The sequence below is a fragment of the Equus quagga genome, chromosome 2, assembly GCF_021613505.1.
Source record: "Equus quagga isolate Etosha38 chromosome 2, UCLA_HA_Equagga_1.0, whole genome shotgun sequence".
NCBI classification, from domain to species: domain Eukaryota; kingdom Metazoa; phylum Chordata; class Mammalia; order Perissodactyla; family Equidae; genus Equus; species Equus quagga.
In genome coordinates, this window is record NC_060268.1 from 61274361 (window position 1) to 61295974 (window position 21614).

Sequence of the window (21614 nt, forward strand, 5' to 3'; positions counted from 1 at the left end):
ACTCACACAGATCATCTGATCATCTTTTTAGTGTCTTACTCTTGGATATAAATGTACAGCTAAGGGTTCCCTGTCATTTGAGGAAAACATCAAGCCTGAAAGCAGAGACCAAAGCAAATAGCAAAAGAGAACTCAGAAGTTACGGAGACAGTGGCAGGCAACAGAAGAAAACACCAACAACCTCAAACACTCAGTTTATTTACATCCTCGGAGAGGAAGGAAGGTACTACATTCGTGAAAAACAAGAACACGATGTAGGGGAAGAAGAAAAGAAAAAAAGAAATATGCAGCAAACAGAAAAGAGTTCATGGAACTTAATACCTATTCTCCTCAAACTGTTCCAGAAAATTGAGAAAGATGGAGAACTCCCTAACACATTCTATGAAGCCAACATCACTCTGATCCCCAAACCTGACAAGGACAACACAAAGAAGGAGAACTACAGGCCAATATCACTGATGAACATAGATGCAAAAATCCTCAACAAAATTTTGGCAAACCGATTACAGCAATACATCAAAAAGATTATACACCATGATCAAGTGGGATTTATACCAGGGACACAGGGATGGTTCAACATCCGCAAGTCAATCAGCGTGATACACTACATCAACAAAATGAAAAACAAAAACCACATGATCATCTCAATAGACGCAGAGAAAGCATTCGACAAGATCCAACACCCATTTATGATAAAAACCCTCAGTAAAATGGGTATAGAAGGAAAGTACCTCAACATAATAAAGGCCATATATGATAGACCCACAGCCAACATCATACTCAATGGACAAAAGCTGAAAGCCATCCCTCTGAGGACAGGAACAAGACAAGGGTGCCCACTTTCACCACTCCTATTCAACATAGTACTGGAGGTGCTGGCCAGAGCAATTCGGCAGGAAAAAAAAATAAAAGGAATCCAAATAGGTAACGAAGAAGTAAAACTCGCGCTGTTTGCAGACGACATGATCTTATACATAGAAAACCCCAAAGAATCCACAGAAAAACTATTAGAAATAATCAACAACTACAGCAAAGTAGCAGGGTATAAAATTAACGTGCATAAATCAGTAGCATTTCTATACACTAACAATAAACTAACAGAAAAAGAACTCAAGAACTCTATCCCATTCACCATCGCAACGAAAAGAATAAAATACCTTGGGATAAACTTAACCAAGGAAGTGAAGGATCTATACAATGAAAACTACAAGACTTTCTTGAAAGAAATTGACGATGACATAAAGAGATGGAAAGACATTCCTTGCACATGGATTGGAAGAATAAACATAGTTAAAATGTCCATACTACCTAAAGCAATATACAGATTCAATGCTATCCCAATCAGAATCCCCAGAACATTCTTCACAGAAATTGAACAAACAATCCTAAAATTCATATGGGGGAACAAAAGACCACGAATTGCTAAAGCAATCTTGAGCAAGAAAAACAAAGCCGGCGGAATCACAATCCCCGATTTCAAAACATACTACAAAGCTACAGTGATCAAAACAGCATGGTACTGGTACAAAAACAGGTCCACAGATCAATGGAACAGAATTGAAAGCCCAGAGATAAAACCACACATCTATGGACAGCTAATCTTCGACAAAGGAGCAGAGGGCCTACAATGGAGAAAAGAAAGTCTCTTCAACAAATGGTGCTGGGAAAACTGGACAGCCACATGCAAAAGATTGAAAATCGACCATTCTTTTTCACCACACACCAAAATAAACTCAAAATGGATCAAAGACCTAAAGATTAGGCCTGAGACAATAAGTCTTTTGGAAGAGAATATAGGCAGTACACTCTTTGACATCAGTTTCAAAAGAATCTTTTCGGACACTGTAACTCCTCAGTTGAGGGAAACAATAGAATAAACAAATGGGACTTCATCAGACTAAAGAGCTTCTTCAAGGCAAGGGAAAACAGAATTGAAACAAAAAAACAGCTCACTAATTGGGAAAAAATATTTACAAGCCACTTATCCGACAAAGGGTTAATCTCCATAATATACAAAGAACTCACACTGCTTAACAACAAAAAAACAAACAACCCGATCAAAAAATGGGCAGAGGACATGAACAGACATTTCTCAAAAGAAGATATGAATATGGCCAATAGACACATGAAAAGATGTTCATCATCGCTAATCATCAGGGAAATGCAAATCAAAACTACACTAAGATATCACCTTACCCCCGTTAGATTGGCAAAAACACCCAAAACCAAGAACGACAAATGTTGGAGAGGTTGTGGAGAAAGAGGAACCCTCATACACTGTTGGTGGGAATGCAAACTGGTACAGCCACTATGGAAAACAGTATGGAGATTTCTCAAAAAGTTAAAAATAGAAATACCCTATGACCCAGCCATCCCATTACTGGGTATCTATCCTAAGAACCTGATATCAGATATCTCAAGAGTCCGTTGCACCCCTATGTTCATCGCAGCATTATTTACAATAGCCAAGACGTGGAACCAGCCTACATGCCCAGAAACTGATGATTGGATAAAGAAGATGTGGTATATATACACAATGGAATACTACTCAGCCATAAAAAAAGACGAAATTGGCCCATTCACAACAATGTGGATGGACCTCGAGGGCATTATGTTAAGCGAAATAAGTCAGTCAGAGAAAGACGAACTCTATATGACTCCACTCATAGGTGGAAATTAGTATATTGAGAAGGAGATCCGATCGGGGGTTACCAGGGAAAAGGGGGGGGTGGGGGGAGGGTACGGAGGGGGAAGAGGTGTACCCACAACATGACTAACAAAAATGTACAACTGAAATTTCACAAGCTTGTAATCCATCATAACATTAATAAAAAAAAAAAAAAAAGTTCATGGAAATTAAAATTTTAATAGAAAAGTTAGAAGATAAAGTTGAGGAAATCTCTCAGAAAGTGGAGCTAAAAGACAAAGAGATGTAATATGCAAGAGGAAAAAGAAAATAAAGGAAAGTTAGAGAATGAGTCTAGGAAGGCCAGTATCTAAATAATAGGCATACAAGAAAGAAAATAAAAAAAAGTCAAAGGAAGGTTATTGTAAGAAAACTTCCCAGGACTGAAGGACCTGCATCTCTAAATTCAAAAGACTCAGCAATAATCAGTTTATATAATTAAAAAAAAACCCAAACCAACCAAACAAAATCTACCCAACCCCAAGACACAGCATTGTAAAATTTCAGAACGTGTAAAGAGAAGCTTCTCTAAGCTTCCTGAGGGGGATATACAGATGACTATGAAGAATTGGGGATCAGAATGGTGCCAGGCTTAAGAGCAACACTGGAAGCCGGAAGACGATGAGGAAAGGCCCTCAAAATTCTGATAGAACATGCTTTCCTGTCTAGAATTCTGTACTGAGCCAACCTCAATTGTTAAGTACAGTTAAATGAAGGTATTTTTAGACAACACAAGGAATTAAAAAATGTATCTCCTATGCTCCCTTCTAAGGAAGTTACTAGATGAAATATCCTACTAAAAAGAGAAAATCAAGAAGAAGTGAGATCAAGGAAACAGAGGATCCAATATGGAGAAGAGACAAGAGAATTCCCAGGATAAGTTAAAGGGAGATTCCATGACCATAGTTATGTACCAGGCCTAGAGAGCAAGCAGTCCAAATTGGAACCTGATGGAGGGTTACAGAAAGAAATCAAAACAAATTTACCTGATGTATTTGAATATGCTGAATGGAAGTTACACTTTTAGCACAGTTTGCAGATGAATTAGCAGTAGTTACATAGAGAACTAAGCAAATGCAAAAATGGTGCCGTTATTGACTATAAGGAAGGCAAACTCATACAAAAAAGGAAGAGTAATCACGATGTGCTTTTGGCTCAGCTGTGAATATTATTTATAGCCATAGTAATAACATAAACAACAATTGATTTAACCAAAAATTATGATGGGAAGATGGGGGTAGAAGAGATGTAACAGAGCTAAACCATTATCTTTTATAATAGAAAGTAATTTTTTCCTACAAGTAAAAATTAAAAAATAGTCAAATCAGCCTACTATACATAGAATATAGTGAAAAATGCTAGAAGAAATAGCTAAAACAGACTTGAAAGTTCTTGCCTCAGGGATATGAAAAATGGGGGCAGGGCAAGGGACATCTGTTTTTCTTGTAAAACTGTTTGACTTTTTAAACTGTGCATGTCTGTCTGATTAAAAAAAATTAATTTAAAAAAGATGCCCCTCAGAATGCTTTCTGTACAGAATATATACATTTCTCAGGCATTTTAAATTCCCTCAGATTCTGAGAACTGTATCATTTGGGGATATAGAGTCAGCAGAATAGTAGTGATTTCTGGTAGCAGCAGTGGTTGATGTTATTCTTAGTTATAAATATTCATTTTGTTGTAGTGCTAACAAATGGGGATTTTTAGACACATGACAGATCAAAATATATTGCATTTCAACATCTCAGATGTAAGTGTTTAGTTTTCCTCTGTGTTGTCAACACTTTACATTGTGAATTGACTGCTCATGCTTCTTGGAAGCTTTTCGGTTGAGTGCTGCTTCAGATGTTTGTGTTTCCCATCACCTTTTATTTAGTTTTTAAAAATACTACATGCTTATTACAGTCCTTAGGAGATTACAGCAGCTACACCAATAATAGCAATAGATAGCACCTCATCTTTCACTATAACTGATTGTAAGGTTAATATGAATCTGGATGCATTCTTTTCCTATCTTAACCACGAATTTTTTTAAAAGCCAGAGTGTTAAAGTTTGAAATGGAGATTGAGTGTTAAATAAATTAATCTTTGAAAAGGTTTTTCTGTTTCCTAATTAAAAGTTATGTGATTTGTTTCCTCTAAAACACAGTATCATAGTGTAAAAGCGCAACATTTGGAGCAGAATAGTAGTATAACATTCAACAAATTTTTTAACCTTCCTAGGCCTGAGTTTTCCCATCTGTAAAATGAGGACAATACCTGCCTCATAATTGTGATGATTAAGTAGCCATCCTGTGAAAACAAAAATAAGAATTATCCTTATGTCATTAACTTTTTTCCTTTGACTATCAGGCAGGAGATTTTATTTTATGTGAATTGTCAATGTGTTTTCCCCTAAAAATAGAAGAATAATACATCTGTGCTGCATTTAAATCCTTATACCCATCGAATAAGGACAAAAGCTGTCATCAATGAAGAGTTTATTGTAATCACTGAATTTTGGTTTTTGTTTGTGTTTGACTTAGGAAAAGGGAGTCGAATTGAAATGGAAAGACGATCTTCTCTTTCTAAAATTTATATTGTTTTTCCTGTAAAATGAAGTACATTTGACCAATGCCAACTTAAATTTATTTTTAACCCCTAATCTTTGAAGCATAATTCATATTATTTCTCTGAAAGCAGAAGCTTACTTATCAATATAGTGCTTTTCTGTTGAAGTCGCTGTTCCTTTTAAAGTTAGTAATAAAAATCTTTAAAACTATTTTGTACTCTTAGGATATTTTGGATAGTAGGGAGAAATTGATAACGTGCTGACAGTATAGTTAGTAATTATAATAATCTCTGATAACATTATCTAAAAAGAGAAACATTTATAGGATTTAGGGTAGAATTTGTTTTTAAGGCCTACATTATATCTTTGCATACCTTCTAGAGTTTGGGAGCTCATTTGGATTTATATTATAGTTATGTGTATAACTTATCACTGTAGATTCCACCCCACCCTTTCTTCTAGTGTGACTTACTTGTTTATTTTCTTTATTGATTCATTCATTGTCCAGGCATTTGATGAGTTTCTGCTGTTGTCAGGCCCCAGTGTTAGATGCTAAGGGTAACATGTCGTTGTGCCCTAGAGGACCTCAATGTGGTCATGGAATCACTTATATAAACAGAAGATTATAATTCAGCAAGATAAGTGGTAAGATAAAGATATGACAAATGGCCAGTAAAAAATAGTGAGGAGAGACTCGTTGGTTCTGCCAGGCCTAATGGGCAAAGGCTGACAAAAGCTGGACTTTGAAGAAACAAAGCATTTTCCAGCCACATAACTAGGGGAAGGGCTCATTTTTCTTTGATTAACCAGCTATATTGCTTATAAAGCTCTTTATACTTTTTCTCACTATTTTATTTTTTACTTAATTGCATGTTTTGCAATCCGCAAAGAACTTCTAGATGATCAGCTAGGGGAAAGTGTCATCTCAGGAGTCATGGTGGATTAGGGAAGGCAGCTTGGCTTTTGTGTATTGGTATTTGGTATGAGACGATGGGATAAAACAGTTGGGGAAATAGAGAGCAAATGGTAAGCTTACCACTGTCTTCCATCCTAACACCTCCCTGTCAGTGGTGGTGAAGTCAGGATTTTTTGCTGTTAGGAGCCGTGTGATCCTGGGTAAGCCATTTCTTTGGATTCCATTTTCCTCCACTTTAAAATGAGTGATTTGGTATAGATGGGCATTTCTTGTTGGTAGTCTCCTGATAGTTGGGACAGAGGAGAAACTGACCAAATAAGTTTGGGAACACAGAGTTAAACAAAGTTAAATAGATTTCTTTCCTACAGCCTCATGCATTGTGGCATGTGGATTGAATTCCTGGACTTTTTAGCCTGGCCTTGCCAGTAGAGTGAGTCAATAGTATGTTTCCAGCTCCGTCCTTTTCCTAATGGTTTAGTGGAAAGAGCATGGACTTTAGAATCATACATATCTGGGTTTGAATCCTGACTGCTACTTAGTAGCTTTGTGGCCATAGGTAAGTTATTTAACCTTTCTTAACTAGTTTCTTCATATGTAAAGCAAGAAGGATAACTCCTTGTGGAGTTGTAAAGATTTAGTGACAACTCAAGAAAATATCAAATGTATCTGGTATATAATGGATCAAAAAAGGTATAGTTTAAGTCTTATAAATTCCAGAATTAGAATAGAATGCAATACCTGATAATATGTTATTTGTACCCTACCTACACCTGGTGTTTGAGGTGGGCTGTTCATATGTTTCATATATACTTGTATAATTTTCCCCCAAGAAAACAAATGTTCTTGAGGGCTCATCGTTATCTTTTGCCATTCACATCGCACTTAGCACTCTCCTGGAGACTCAGTAAGTGCTTGATAAATACCTGACAATTTCATCAAAACAGTGGAGTGAGATGAGATGTGGTCCTACCTGGTGTATACTTGATCTTTCATCTTTACACTCTGGGGAGAAGTCAGTAATTTATAAATATCAATTTTAAGTTTCTTTGGTTGTTTATGTTAAATAATTAAATTTTAAGTTTGAAATAACTAGATTTGACTGTAAATGAGCTGGCCTTTAAGCAAATCATAAGGAGAAAGCGTTTTAATAAAGTATTGTTTATTATTGTAAATTATGTTATTGGAATACTAATGTTTTACATTTTGTTTTGTCTCCAAGCAAATGGTTATGAGCCTTAGAGTTTCTGAACTCCAAGTACTGTTGGGCTACGCTGGGAGAAACAAGCACGGACGCAAACACGAACTTCTCACAAAAGCCCTGCATTTGCTAAAGGCTGGCTGCAGTCCTGCTGTACAAATGAAAATTAAAGAACTCTATAGGCGGAGGTTCCCCCAGAAAATCATGACGCCCGCGGACTTGTCCATCCCCAACGTACATTCAAGTCCTATGCCAGCAACTTTGTCTCCATCTACCATTCCACAACTCACTTATGATGGTCACCCTGCATCATCACCGTTACTCCCTGTTTCTCTTCTGGGACCTAAACATGAACTGGAACTCCCACATCTTACATCAGCTCTTCACCCAGTCCATCCGGATATAAAACTTCAAAAATTACCATTTTATGATTTACTGGATGAACTGATAAAACCCACCAGTCTAGGTAAGATTATTCTGTAATGGTTATTTTGTTACTTTTGGGGGATACATTTTCATTTTAGAGTTTGAATTTGACCCAGTTTTTTATTCATAATGAAATTTACATTTGGTAGTAGCATCCAGATGATAATAAGGAACTTTCAGTTTTAGACAAAATCAAATATATAAAAGCTGTCCTTAGACAAAGAAAAAAAGTATAGTCAAGTTTCCAGTGATGATTGCTGACACAGTAAATATTAAAAAGTTTCCAAGAATATAAACTTTTAAAGTATAATATTTTAGATTGTTGATTGATATTTTACAATAACTCTTACAAATTAAAAACTTAAAACCCACTAATTACTACTAGCCTCTGAATTAAGTTCTTAATTTTCAAGTGTTGATGACATCTGAAACAAGTGACTGACTAGTTTTGATTATTTAAGTGAGTAAATGGTTTTAATTATTATAAATGGAGATTTGAGCTTTGATGTGTAGTATTTCAGTTTCACCTGACTTTTTTAAGTGGATGTATGGGCTTTGTAGGTGCACACATGATCATAGTTATATAATACCAATACTTGAAGTTTCATTTTCTGTATTTTCCCATCATTTGATTAGTGTCTAGCATATTAATGGAATTCAATGTGTTAATCAACTTGTAATTTTAATTGCTATAGTGCTGCCTTACTTTATTTAATGTAGAATAAAACTGACCCTATTGTGATCTCTGATGCCTTTGATGTAATATATTTAACGTGTCAGACTTCCAGATGTTGATTGTTACAAATCAGTGGTTGACAGACTGGCGGTTGAGGCAAATCCAGCCTACGGTGTACTTTTTGTGGATCTGAGCTGAGAATGTTTTTTGATATTCCTAAAGGATTGGAAAACAAAAGTGAAAACAAAAACAAAGAATATGTGACAGAGACTGTATCTCTCTGCAAAACCTAAGATATTTACTGTCTGGCCCTTATAGAAAAAGTTTACTGACCCCTGTTACAAATCATTAAACATTTCAGTTTGGGGGATTGGTCAGTGTTGAATTTGGGAATATTTACTGAAATTCTTTGGACTGGTAAATATTTGAAATACTTGTTTTAAATTTTTTTCTTTTCCTTTTTTTTTTTTTTTTTTTTGGTGAGGAAGATTGGCCTTGAGTTAACATCTGTTGCCAGTCTTCCTCTTTTTGCTTGAGGAAGATTGTCACTGAGGTAACATCTGTGCCAATTTTCTTCTGTTTCATATGGGATGATGCCACAGTGTGGCTTGATAAGTAGTGTGCAGGTCTGCACCTGGGATCCCAACCTGTGAACCCTGGGCCCCTGAAGCGGAGTGTGTGAACTTAACCTCTATGCCACCAGGCCGGCCCCCATATTTTCTGTTTTTAATTGAAGGCCATATATACACACACACATATGTATATGTGTACATATGTGAGCATGTATATTTATATTCTAGCTTGTTTCTTATTAAAGACTGCATACTATTTCATGATTTAAATAACTCCTCTATTAAAGGACAGAGTTTTCTAGTTTTTTGCTGCCAAAGACATGCTGCAGTGAATGTCATCTGAAATTTAAAAGGAAAAAATATTGGTTGCTTTTATCTGATTCAATTTCTATCTCTCAAATTTTCTTCTGGCCTTAATAATTAACATATCTGACTGTTTTCATTTTTGCTAATATAAATTTCAAGTACTAGTGTGAATAGATGATGTTTACATATGTATCTAAGTTTTGTTATGAAGAGTAGAAATGTAAACTGGACACATTATGATTATATTGGGTAATATTTTAAATAAATTAAAGTTAAGAGAATCTTAAGTTGATTATTTTTTACTGAAGTACTTTGCTTGAATACATATGTTCATTTCTAATGGTCTACACTAGGTGTCTTTTCATGCCTTTGTAGCTTAACTTTATATGTCATAATTTGCATCTCATATCTTATTGCTTTAATACTTCAGGGTACTTTTATCCTTGTGAACTTTTTGATGTGTAATAGTAATGGGTCAATATATCTGATTTTCCCCTAAAAAGATATTAAAAGAAGATGGTTCATAAGAAATTACGTTGTTAAAGCTGCAGTTTTTGATATTTTTACAAATATCATTTATTTCCCCCCGATGACTGTTTTTAAAGAATAGGCAGTAAATTTTAAATAATTTTTCCATCTTTTCTCTTCATCTGAAAACTTATAGAATGCTTCAATGGAGTGTTTTTGTGTTACAATTTAGAAACAGTGTAATAGAGTTTTGCCTGTTCTTTGATAACCAGTAAGTAAACCCTTGGATTTACAAGATTGGCTGGGCTGAAGTACTAAAGTGTTTCCCATGAGATTTATTTAATTGAGCTTTCTTTGTGCTGTCAATCTTCATTATTCGCACATTCTGTTTTTGTGAATGTCTGCTGTCTCAAATTTATTTGTAAGTCCAAAGTCAATACAACAGTTTCAGTCATTTGTAGACATGTTCAGAGTAGTGAAGAATTTGAGTTGACTGATGCACACTTTCCCAACTGTGGTTGAACAAGGTGACACTTGCTGCCTTGTTTTCAGCTCTCCTGCTGTAAACACATGTCCTCTGTGTGCTCTATTTAGTGCCATACTTTTTGCATTTTTGTGCTTATTATTGGTGATTTCACTGTTTAAAATGGCCCTCAAACATAGTGCTGAAGTTCTGTCTAACATTCCTAAATGCAGGAAGGCTGTGATGGGCCATATGGAGAAAATACATATATTAGATCAGTTTTCTTCAGGCATGAGTTAAAGTGCTACTGGCCATGAGTTCAGTGTTAATGAATCATCAATATATATAAGGAGTCTTTAAACAGAAACACTCATAGAACAAGGTTACATATTGATCAGTTGATGAAAATGTTGTGATCAGAAGCTTGTAGGAACCTAACCTTGTATTTCCCCTAGGAGCAGTAGTTCAGTATTCACTAATTCATTGTTTATGGTGACTTTATGGAACATAACTACCACAAGTCATAAAAATCAATTATACATTTGAAGTATAATTTGATTTGAATACCAGATTTCATGAGTAAATCCACTGTTTGTGGATTTCTGTCTTCCTTGACTGAGGTAAATTTTCAAAGAGTAAATACATTTTTTAACAGTGCCTTTAAATATTTTTAATAGTTGTAAGAATTTCAAAGGCTAACATTAGAGAACAGACAGCTTTGCATTCATTTGGAGTAGTCATGTGAAAGTTTCCTGAGTCATCTAAATGTTTGCTTTATATCAAATTGAAGCCAAATTATGTCTTCTCAAGGGATGTCTTCCCTTTCACGTTTTGAAGATCTTTGGCAATATATCTGAATAAGCTCATATCATGTGTCTGTGGATTAGAGATCTCATAAATTGGTATGAGGAATAATAATTGTTGACGCTGAGTATTATTTGTAATGTTCTAGTTCAGTGTTCTTCTAATTGATTATAGAAGGATACAGTATCCCCTCTTATCCAAATTGGAACCAATAGTTAATTGATAAAAGTGATGAATGATAAAATGATACATAATAACTTAAACATCTTACTTTAATGTAAAATGCATTAATGTATATTCACTTGACAGTCTTTTGATATAAGTCAAGGCCTTTTCTTTGAGACTGCTAATTTCCCAGTTGTAGCTTTTTTTTTTTTGAAGATTGGCACCTGAGCTAACATGTGTTGCCAGTCTTCTTTTTTTCCCCCTTTTTCCTCTCCCCAAAGCCACCCAGTACATAGTTGTGTATTCTAGTTGTAGCTCCTTCTGGTTGTGCTATGTGGGACGCTGCCTCAGCATGGCCTGCTGAGCAGTACCATGTCTGCGCCCAGGATCTGAACTGATGAAACCTGGGGCTGCTGAAGCAGAGTGTGTGAACTTAATCACTTGGCCATGGGCCCAGACCCCCAGTTTCAGCTTCTTTAAAGCAGGGGGAGAATTGAAAGACTTTTGTGAAGCAATTTGAGTACAGAATCTGTTAGAACTGGGGAAAATAACCGTTTGTAGTTGTGTCACTCACCTAATTCCATTGCATGTTTTTTTAAGCAACTTTTATTTGGTCTTTGCAGAACATTCAACTTTTCATAAAAACAGCAATTCTTTCTTTTTGCACATGTATTTCATTGGTTTTGTAATATTTAAGTGTTATAATTTACAAGTGCAACTGGCATAAACAGGTTTGAGAATAAATACCTCTGGCTCTTGGTAAACAGACCAAGTAGTGTGCGCAGAAGCACTGGAGAGTGGTCTGCTGGCAGGCACTCAGCTTGCTAGAGCGTCAGTCAGGATGTATAAAGGCAATGGGGAACATCAGTTAATCCAGTTAAAAAGGCTTCTACTGATTTTCTTTTGCACCATTTTTATTAAACTCTCCAAAGACATTGAAATTAGAAGTTTATTTGTTCTCTTGCCTAAGAATAATTCAAGTGGTTTCTTTTTTGGAGGAACAACATGGATCATAATTTTTATGATTGAATTTTTTTTTTTTTTAAAGAAATCTACTTTTATCTCCCTGTCCCCTCTTTGGGAGGGTTATAGTGGGGGGAAGGATTGGGAGAACTGGAGGGAAATAAGCAAATTATGTTTTTTTGTCGTACAGTTTTATGTTTTTAGTCTTGCTTTTAGAACTCATTGCAGTTTAACCCTTTCCTCCTTAAGGACAGTGACGGTAAAAGAATAAAATGAAACAATTTCACAGACTTGTTCTCTTAAATTTGTTTTTTTTTTTTTTACTAAAACTTGTCATAAAAATTTGGAAATTATCTGTAAACATGATCTCTTCTTCTTGTCCTCCTAAATTCTACAAATGTTCTAATATTTTTTGGAAAGTATTTGGATGCTGCAGACTGAAGAATCTGAAACACCGAGGCACATTTTACTTGATCACGTGGGTGTCATTCTTCAGTTTGTGATTAAACAAGTCACATGTTTATGTTTTATCTCCCTCTTTTAAGTCTTGGAAGGTGCTTCTATGTAAGTTTTCATGTTTGTCAAACAGTTTTTTCCATTAAACACCACAAATACCAGTTGTCTGGGTTATATATATTTGCATTTTCCTGACTTCTCTTACAACCAGTTCTAACTTGATGTGGGACAATATACCAGTACTTCCTAGGGAAGACCAGCAGCCTAGGTGTACTGGGTTTATAGTCTCAGTATTTTAGAAAGTGAGGTTGATCTCTTTCCTTTTTAAAGTAGAACATTCTATAGAGAAAATCACAATTATTTTAGATTTGGAAAGATGTATGAATAATTTATAGAAAAGGTTTGAATTAAAAAAAAATATATATATATATATGTATAAACTTGGATTTTGCCTTAGGAAGAAAGGCAGCAGATGCTTTAGCACTCCTAAATAGTTAAAATGATCCATCTTGTTTTGTGCAGTGTGGGTAAGGTTTCTGCTACATCTTAATAACATTGGTTACCAGTGTTTTCTGCCAAGGGCTCCTCTGGCATTGGATTAGATTTCACAGTTTCCTTCTCCTCTCATTTTTTATAATTGAGTTTGCCTTCCTCCACATGCCTAATAGCCAGTGCCTGGAGATCAGGTGATGTAAATTCAAGGACGCAGGCTCTGATAAGTATTGGAAAGGGCATTCAAAGGTTTTATGATTCCCTCCACTCTGCTTTTAGAAAATTTGCCTTCTAACAATTCAACACAAGCTGTGCTCTTCTGTACTTGAATTTTGGGAAATGAAAAGCGCTAATTTTTCTGTAGGTGAGTTTCTTCCCTAGAAACTTATCTTCCTAATTTGACAGCACTGGTTTCTGACTTTCAAAACAAAATCTAAGATTTACTTTCTAAATCTACATTCCTTTGTAGATAATAGTCTTTTTATCTGGTGAATTCAACTTAATATTTTCATTGCTGTTTGTATAGTGACCCAGAAGCCCAAAGGCATCTAGTGTGTTTTTAATAAATGAGTGTCTGTGTTTTTCTGTGTTATGTTGGGAACTAGGAATGATAGACTTTTTTTGGTTGGAAAGGAATCTTGATAATCAGAATCAGTAAAGACCCCCCTCTATATAATTGTAAATATGAAATTAAAAATTTTAAATTGAGAGATTAATGAGTCTGGCATTTAGGTTCAGAAGCAAGTAAGTACAATTTAACAGAAAACTCTAACATAAGATTTTACGGAGGTGAAATTTAAAGATCAGACATGTAGCATATGTAGTGTTCGAAATCCAGCGTTTCAGAATTTGCCAGTGGGTTATATACCACTTTGGTTCAGTTTCCCCAGCACAAATTGAGTTGCAGATGAGCCAGCTGGAGGACACCTGGGGGACTTGGTTGTGGTAATCATGAGGCAGGTAGAATAGTACAACAAAGGAAGGACCCAGTTTTGTCCATCCATTTCTTTCTTTTTCTTTCTTTCTTTTTTTTTTTTTCAAGAAATCTTGATAGATACCTGGGTGATTAGAAGATAATTTTAAGCCATTCTCTTTCTTGAGCCATATTACTTTGGTGCTGGCAGTGCTTGCAGATGACCCCCAATAGTTTTGAGCAGAGATTAGTCATTCTAATTCTTTGGCACTACTGCTGTTAAATTTATTAAAATATAAATAAGCTTTAGTTGTGCCAAAGGTGGGAATATTGCAGTGCAAAAGAAGCTGGATGTTGAGTGAAGTATTAGAATTAAATCACTTTAAGGTAGGTAAAAATAAAAAGGCTGAATTATTATTATTCTTTCTCTCTTTTTTTGAGGAAGATTAGCCCTGAGCTAACAACTGCCAATCCTCCTCTTTTTATGCTGAGGAAAAGTGGCCCTGAGCTAACATCCATGCCCATCTTCCTCTGCTTTATATGTGGGACGCCTACCACACCATGGCTTTTGCCGAGCGGTGCCATGTCTGCACCCAGGATCGTAACTGTCGAACCCCGGGCTGCCAAGAAGCAGAACGTGCAAACTTAACCACTGTGCCACCTGGCTGGCCCCTATTATTTCTTTTTTAAATAACATTTTTATTTTATTTATTTATTTATTTATTATTATTATTTTTAAAGATTTTATTTTTCCTTCTTCTCCCAAAGCACCCCAGTACATAGTTGTGAATTTTCAGTTGTGGGTCATTCTAGTTGTGGCGTGTGGGATGCTGTCTCAGCACGGCTTGATGAGTGGGGCCATTTCCCCTCCCAGGATCCAAATGGGTGAAACCCTGGGCCGCCAAAGCAGAGTGTGCGACCTTAACCACTCGGCCATAGGGCAGGCCTCAAGGCTGAATTATTTTTAAAAAACAATTTCAGGTTATTACTTTTATATGTTCCCTGCAGTTCCTAGAATTTTGTTTCACTGTTTATTTTGGAGCTATATTTTTGAATATTTTATTTCTGCTCTTAAATTTTATTTTAATTTTAAAATTAATGATTTTATTATATAAGATATGGATTAGAGGGAAAAAATCACTTATCTGTAATACAAATATTCCTAAGTATTTTGTGCATCTTTTCACCACCTCCTTGTGTAAAGTTTAAATGTAAAGGTAGCAATTTATGTTTACATATAATTTAAGAAATAACAAAAGAAATGATGGATAGTTGATTACATAAAAATATTGAACTCTGTGCATCAGTTTAAAAGTAAATACCAAATAGAAAAATGTTTGAATCAAACATGAAACTAAAGGAAAGAACTCAATATGGGGAGGATACTAAGACTATTAGGCAAAATGTATGACTAGGCAAGTATTAAAGGGGAAATGCAACTTGGAAACATCAAAAGATACTCACTTTCTTAACTAGTTCTTAAAGAAAATTCAAAATAAGTCAATAAAGAAGGTTTTAAATCTTGTCTGTAGTATTAGATTTTTTAAAAATGTATTTCTATCCAGTATCGATGAGATTTATTAAAATGTATGTTCACTGCTGGTAGCAATATAAATTATTATAGAGCTTTTTGAGAGTACAGTTTGGCAATATGTAGCAAGAGCTTAAAAATGTTTTTTGATTTATTCTGCCTCTGGGAACCCAAAGCCTAAGAATACTCATTGCAACAATATGTATTATGTTTTTCTAGTATAAAAATTAGCAAAACCTAAATATCTAATAATAGAATAATATTTAATTAACCTATGATATATATACTATGTGTACTATTTTAAAGCTCAGTTAAAAATGATTATCATGAAGTCTTTAATATATGAGTTCGGAAGAAAAATGGAATACACAACTAAAAATTATTGGGCATCTACTCTGATGAACATTAAGCTAGAAGCTTTGTATCTGTTATCTCATTTAAGCCTCCAAACAACTTTGGAAGGTTAGACCAATAAGCTAAATTTTATGAAAGAGGTAGCTGAGATCTGAAGAAGGTAATTCACAAACCTTAAGGGTCAGAATTTGACACAATTACATTTGCTTTCAAAGCCAGTGTTCTTTCTAATATGTAACATAAGACATTAAAAATTAAAAAAAGATTAAAAAAATTGTACTCTAAAATAATTTGGCAACTTTATAATATCTTTTGATCTCAGTTTTAATTAGAAAAATCTTGAATTTTTTCGGTAGAATTCATAGGCTCAACAAATGGGATCACTGTGTTTAAATTTACTTTATGGAGAACTGCTGAAGGTCTTTTGTATTCCAAACATACACTGAAAGAGGGTTTGAGACTTTAATTTTACATGATAGTCTTTACCAGTACATGCTATAAATGAAATGGAGTTTTATGTCAACGGATCACTTTGGACCTGTGTGAAATTCACGGTACATACGAGGAATTCTGATTTATTACCTCTGGATGTTAGTCTCTGGATTAAAAAAAAAAAGTGTATTTTGTTAAAATAATAGGCCGTTCATAACTCACTACCTAAATATTTTAAAGAAAAACTCAGTTTTTTCCCAGTCCAGTCTAGAGTTCAGATTTTTGCTAAGATTCGTTCTGTTGAAATGACATATATGTAATTAATCTCAAAATCTTCTTGATGATTTTCTAATATTGTGAGAGAGCAAAACCTTTTTTGCTGTAAGGAAAATAATTTGAAGCATTTTCTAAGATGTAGAGTGACCTTAAAAATAAGATGAAGATTGTAAGGCTCCTCAAAACCAGTAGGGGAACAATTATAAGCAAAATTTTTAAAGTTCTTCTAAAAATTCCTTGAATAAAAGAGAACTATAAAATGGAATTATAGAGGATTCATTTATTTTATTGATTTTCTTCTTTAGTTTGTTGTTGTTTTTTGCTGATTTTTATCTTTTCCGTATGGATCAAGCCACTGTAGTAAAATATTCCAAAAGAACAAAGATCTTAATAAAGCATTTTTTCATTTTTATATGAAGATCCATGGTCATGGAAATAGAATCTTCTCCATCCTTTCTTCCCAAAAGATTTGTGACTTTTTAAAAAATATAAATATAAAAATAACTTATTGTTGATTTTTTTAAAAATTCATTCATTCAACTAATATTCATTAAGTGCATTTTTGCCAAGCACTGTTCTTTTTGCTGGGAAAGAATAAGACATAGTTATTCAAGATGTTTGGGATGTAGTGGAGCAGTCAGACATTCATTAATTCATCTTAGAAAACACAAGGCAGAGTAAATAAACTAAAGGCATAATCTAGGGATAAAAACTAAAGGGATTATATTTACCAGGGAGCGTGAGTTAACATTTTTGTCTTGTGGAGTAGTTGAATCAGAATTACTGAGGGTGCTTCTTAAAAATAGACATTTTCTACAACCCAAATCTTCTGAATTGTGTTTAACATCATGGTATATTACACACACCTTCTCATGTAGATCACCTCCTTTCTTTCAACTCCTACAGAATGTATTATAGTGTAATCATAAACTTTAGTTTTCTCCTTTCCATGGATGTATAGATTGTTTCCATTTTTTTGTTACTATACCAGTGACATCCTTATATGTAAGAATATGTATTTTAATAATTATGTGAGTAATTCTTTAAATCCAAAGTAGTTTTGCTAGGTCAAAAGATGTGCATACTTATAATTTACTATTATCAAATTGCACCCTCCCACCCCAAAAGTTTACACTCCTACCAGCATTCTTATGAGAGTGCCTATTACCTATAGTGTTATCAGTAATATAAAAAATTTTGTATACTGATTATATCTTGATTTAATTTGCATACCTTTGCTTACTCTGAAGTTGAACATTTTTGTGATTATTAACTGTTTGTGGTCTCTGTGAATTGTTTATTCATATTCTTTGCTCCTTTTCCTATTCTATATTTTTTCCTTATTGGTTTGTACTTTGTACATATAATGCATACTAGCCAGCCCTCTGTTATATGTTGTAAATATTTCATCTTGGTCTGTAACTTATCTTATTATGTAATTTATATCATCTTTCATTATACAGAAATTGAAAACAGTTAAGTTGTGAAACGTAGTAGTTAGGACTTCATGGTGTTTGGATTTCTAAAATAACAGCTTCATTGAGATATAATTCACATTAAAATTCACCCTATTAAAGTGTACAATTCAGTGGTTTTTAATGTATTCATGGAGTTGTACATTTATTACCACTATTTAATTCAAAAAGTTTTCATCACCCCAAAAAGAAATACTGTATTAATTAGCAGTCATTTTCATTCTTCCCTCTCCCAGTCCATGAAAACTACCAATCATCTTTCTGTCTCTATGGATTTGCCTATTCTGGATGTTTCATACAAATGCAATCTTAGCCTTTTGTGACTGGCATCTTTCACTTAGCATAATGTTTTCAGGATTCATCCATGTTATAGCATTCATTGGTACTTTATTCTCCTTTTTGAGAGGTATATAATTTTTAATGGGATGTGTCTAAATTACCTTTTTAAAAATTGTTAATTGTGGTAAAAAAAATTTACCCTCTTAACCGTTTTTAAGTATACAGTTCAGTACTGTTAATCACATTCACATTGTTTTGCAACAGACCTGTGCAACTTTTTTATCTTGCAGAACTGAAAGTCTATACCCATTGAACAACTCCCCATTTCCTTCTCCCCCCAGCCCTTGGTAATCACCATTTCACATTCTGTTTCTAAGAATTTGACTACTTTAGATACCTCGTATAATTGGAATCATACAGTATTTGTCGTTTTGTGATTGGCTTATTTCACGTAACACAGTGCCCTTAAGGTACATCGATATTGTAACTTGACAGGATTTCCTTCCTTTTTAAGGCTGATTAATATTTCATTGTATGCGTATACCACGTTTGGTTAACCATTCATCAGTACTTGGACATTTAGGTTGCTTCCACCTCTCAGCTATTGTGAACAATGCTGCTATAAACATGGGTGTGCAAATATCCCTTTGAGATCTTGCTTTCAGTTCTTTTGGATGTGTATCCAAAAGTGGTAGTGCCCGATCATATAGTAGTTCTGTTTTTAACTTTTTGAGGAACTACCATACTGTTTTCCTAGCAGCTGCATCATTTTACATTCACTCTGACAGTGCACCGGGGTTCCAGCTTCTCTGCATCCTCACCAACACTTATTTTCTGTTTTTTTCAATAGTACATCCTAATGGACGTGAGCTGGTATCTCATTGATGTTTTGATTTGCATTTCTCTAATGACTTGTGATGTTGACCATCTGTTCATGTACCTGTGAGCCATTTGTGTATTTTCTTTGGAGAAATGTCTATTCAAGTCCTTTGCTCATTTTTTAATTGGGTTATTTGTATTTTTGTTATTGAGTTGTATGAGTTCTTTTATTTATTCTGAATATTACCTCCTGATTAAATATATGATTTCCAAATATTTTCTTCCACTCAGTAGGTTGCCTTTTCACTCTCTTGATTGTTTCCTTTGATGCACAGAAATTTTTAAGTTTGATATACTCCCCAGTGTTTATTTTTACTCTTGTTGTCTGTGCTTTTGGTGACATTTGCAAGAAATTGTTGCCAAATGTAGTATTATGAAGCATCTCCCCTATGGTTTCTTCCAGAAGTTTTATAGTTTCAGGTCTGTAATCCATTTTGAGTTAGTTTTTGTATATGCTATAAGGGAAGGGTCCAGCTTCATTATTTTGCATGTGAATATTCAGTTTCCCCTGTATCATTGTTGAAGAGACTATTCTTCCCCATTGTGTGGTCTTGGCACCTTTGTCAAAGAGCATTTGACCTTATGTGAGAGGGCTTACTTCTGGTCTCTTTTCTTTTCTGTTGGTCTATATGTCTGTCTTTATTCCAGTGCCACAGTGCTTTGATTACTGTAGTTTCGTTGTGTGTTTTGACATTGGGAAAGATGAGGCTTCTGATTTTGTTCTTCTTTTTCAAGATTGTTTTGGCTCCTTGAGACTCCACATGGATTTTAAGATGATTTTTTCTGTTTCTGCAGAAAGGGCCAATGGGATTTTTATAGGGATTGCATTGAATCTGTAGTATGGACTTTTTAACAAGATTAAGTCTTCTAATTCATGAGCACTGGGTGTGTTTCCATTTATTTGTGTTAATTTCTTTCACTAGTGCTTTGTGATGTTCACCATCAAAGTCTTTCACCTCCTTAGTTAAGTTGATTCCTAAGTATGTCATCCTTTTTGATGCTATAGAAAATGAGATTGTTTTCTAATTTCCTTTTCAGATTGGTCATTGTTAGCGTATGGAAATACAACTGATTTTTGAGTGTTGATTTTGTATCCTGCAACTTTCCTGAATTTGTTTATTCTAGTAGTTTTTTTGTGGGCTTTTTAGGGTTTTCTACATCTAAGTTATGTCATCTGTGAACAGAGATAATTTTACTTCTTTCAAATCAGGGTGCCTTTTATTTCTTTTTCTTGCCTAATTGCTCTGGCTAGGACTTCTAGTATGATTTTGAATAGAAGTTGCCTTGTTCCTAATCTTAGAGGAAAAGCTTTCAGTCTTTTACCATTGAGTGTGATGTTAGTTGTGGATTTTTCATATATCACCTTTATTATGTTGAGATAATTTTCTTCTAGGCATAGTTTGAGTGTTTTTATTTTGGAAAGGTGTTGAACTTTTTCAAATGCTTTTTCTGCATCAATTGCGATGATCATGTGGTTTTTTTCTTTCATTCTATTAATGTGGTATATTACATTGATTAACTTTTGTATTTTGAACCATCCTTGCATTCCACGAATGAATCCCAATTGGTCATGATGTATAACCCTTTTCATATACTATTGAATTTGAGGAGTAGACATTCTTATCTTGCTCTTTAGAGGGAAAGCATAGTCTTTCATCACTGAGTATGATGTCAACTATGGATTTTTTCCATAGATGCCCTTTTTGTTGAATTTTTTTAAATCATGAAAGTGTGTTGGAATTTGTTTAAATGCTTTTTCTCCATCTGTTAAGATGATCCTGTGGTTTTTGTTCTTTATTCTATTAATATGGTCTGTCACATTGGTTGCTTTTCATATGTTTAAACAGTGGCTTTTGGATTTTGTCTGATTTTTGATGACCTATCTCTGAGATGAGTAAGTTAAAAGTCCCCTACATTTTCCATTTCTGACATTTGGGTTTTTTTTGTTTTAAATCAATCCTGGGTTTTAGTTTTATTTATATGAGAGTAAGGCTCTTATTTCTCTAAAACTTTTTGAATGAGTATTTTTCTGAACTTTATTCTATTCCACTGCTCTGTTTGTATATTTCTCCATTAACATGGAATTATTGTATTTAATTGTTTGATTATTTTAAAATTTTTGAATAGGTGATAACGTTCACTTGATACAAAAATCAAAAGTTACACAAGAGATTATAATGAAAAGGAAGTCCCTCTCCTACTTTTATCTCACCCACAAGTGTTTTCAGTTCCTTTTGTTTTTCCAGAGAGTTCTCTGCATATATAAATATGTTTGCCTCATTCTTTTTTTAGTATCTCCTTAGTGTGTGATTGATTAGATTATGCTTTATTAA

General features: G+C 34.3%; 1 protein-coding gene across 2 annotated transcripts in view; it reads left to right on the forward strand.

Moving 5' to 3' along the window:
• The window catches only part of PIAS1 (protein inhibitor of activated STAT 1), a 112671-nt gene that overhangs the window by 25969 nt on the left and 65088 nt on the right, over positions 1-21614 (forward strand). For both annotated transcript variants that reach the window (XM_046653708.1, XM_046653709.1), the window contains exon 2: positions 7373-7817. In XM_046653708.1, the coding sequence (XP_046509664.1) occupies positions 7373-7817 (445 nt within the window). The remainder of the gene's footprint in view (positions 1-7372; positions 7818-21614) is intronic.